Raw genomic sequence first — 1,267 nt, forward strand, 5'->3', positions numbered from 1 at the left:
CATGTATATATAGATAGATATTTATAAATGAACTGTATTCACAATTGTTTTTAGTACATGTATATGCACAAATATCGAAAATCCTTATACTGTTGATACATAGTTGCTTGAGGGCATGCATTTATTTCGATTGTCAAGAGAGTTTATCTTACAGTTTACAATGTTTGCTGCCGTTGTCTATTCCATTCGCAGCCTACAAACTATTCGCAGCCAAACGTAAGAGACAGGAATCCAAAGATGCAGAATGGAACGCATTAGTGAATAGTGTGGTCGACTTCCCCGCGCCAAAAGAGTCCGACGTGCCCACGCCAGTGGAGCGTCAGAAAGGTGTGATATCTAGACATTGCTTCAAATACTATTCAATTGGGATGAATCGATGTGTATTTGTTCCATATCTGTGTATCAGTAGTTGTTTTGGTGTACATGGATGTGGAACGTATCATGAACCGTTGAAATGCCTGGCGAACGTTTTAGACGATCTTAAGGTGATCTCGTTTGTCCATATACTTATAGAAATATGTGTAGGCATTTGTGTATATGTATTGAAAATGTATTTATCATGGTTTACGGGCTTGTAATGATTTACTCTGGTCTTTCCAGTCAAGTCAAAACGGAAATTTTCGTTATGTCTTCTCTTAACTGTTTTTAGTTTCATCCATACGTATGCACCTGTTTGGGATATATGGATATACCTGTCCACCCAAATATTGATCCACTCTCCTGTCCCATCAGTCGTTAACGAGTACCTCCGCTTGGTCAAGTCTATAAGCAACACCGAAGTGCTTCCAGCGGCCGAACTGAGAGATTTGGCTTTCAAAGTCCATCAAGTATTACTCAGGAGTGGTGATGCGATGGGGCAGTTGTCTGATAAAGCAGTGGAGAAAACGGTCGCACTGGAAATCAAGGTGAGTGTATAAGTACATACGTATACATAATTTATAATACATAAAAACAGTATTTTGCTCGTGCAGGACTGAATGGGTTTGGAGATCAAGAAATTGAATATATTCACTATGGGCCGGATAAAACCCTGGAAATCTAAGTTAAAAAAATTTACGCAAGGATTTTTTAAGTTTCTAAATAAGATTGTCCTCAAATCATCACAGGCTCTGACGAATACGCGTACTTTGGACCTCAAATTGCTGTCTCAGCTTAAACAGACGCACGCCACAATTTTGAAATGGATGCAAGGTATGGCGTTATATATATATATATATATATATATACACACACACACACACACACACACACACACACACACACACAC

General features: G+C 38.8%; 1 protein-coding gene across 1 annotated transcript; it reads left to right on the forward strand.

The window, feature by feature from the left end:
- Positions 1–192: 192 nt before the first annotated feature.
- On the forward strand, positions 193–917 carry SARC_16503 (hypothetical protein; the record flags this gene model as incomplete). The annotated part of the gene is made up of 2 exons (XM_014289392.1): positions 193–327; positions 733–917. Coding segments are annotated over 2 exons (320 nt in total), but the record flags the coding sequence as incomplete, so codon positions are not given.
- Between the last annotated feature and the right edge of the window lie 350 nt (positions 918–1,267).

This window comes from Sphaeroforma arctica, assembly GCF_001186125.1.
Source record: "Sphaeroforma arctica JP610 unplaced genomic scaffold supercont1.8228, whole genome shotgun sequence".
NCBI classification, from domain to species: Eukaryota; class Ichthyosporea; order Ichthyophonida; genus Sphaeroforma; species Sphaeroforma arctica.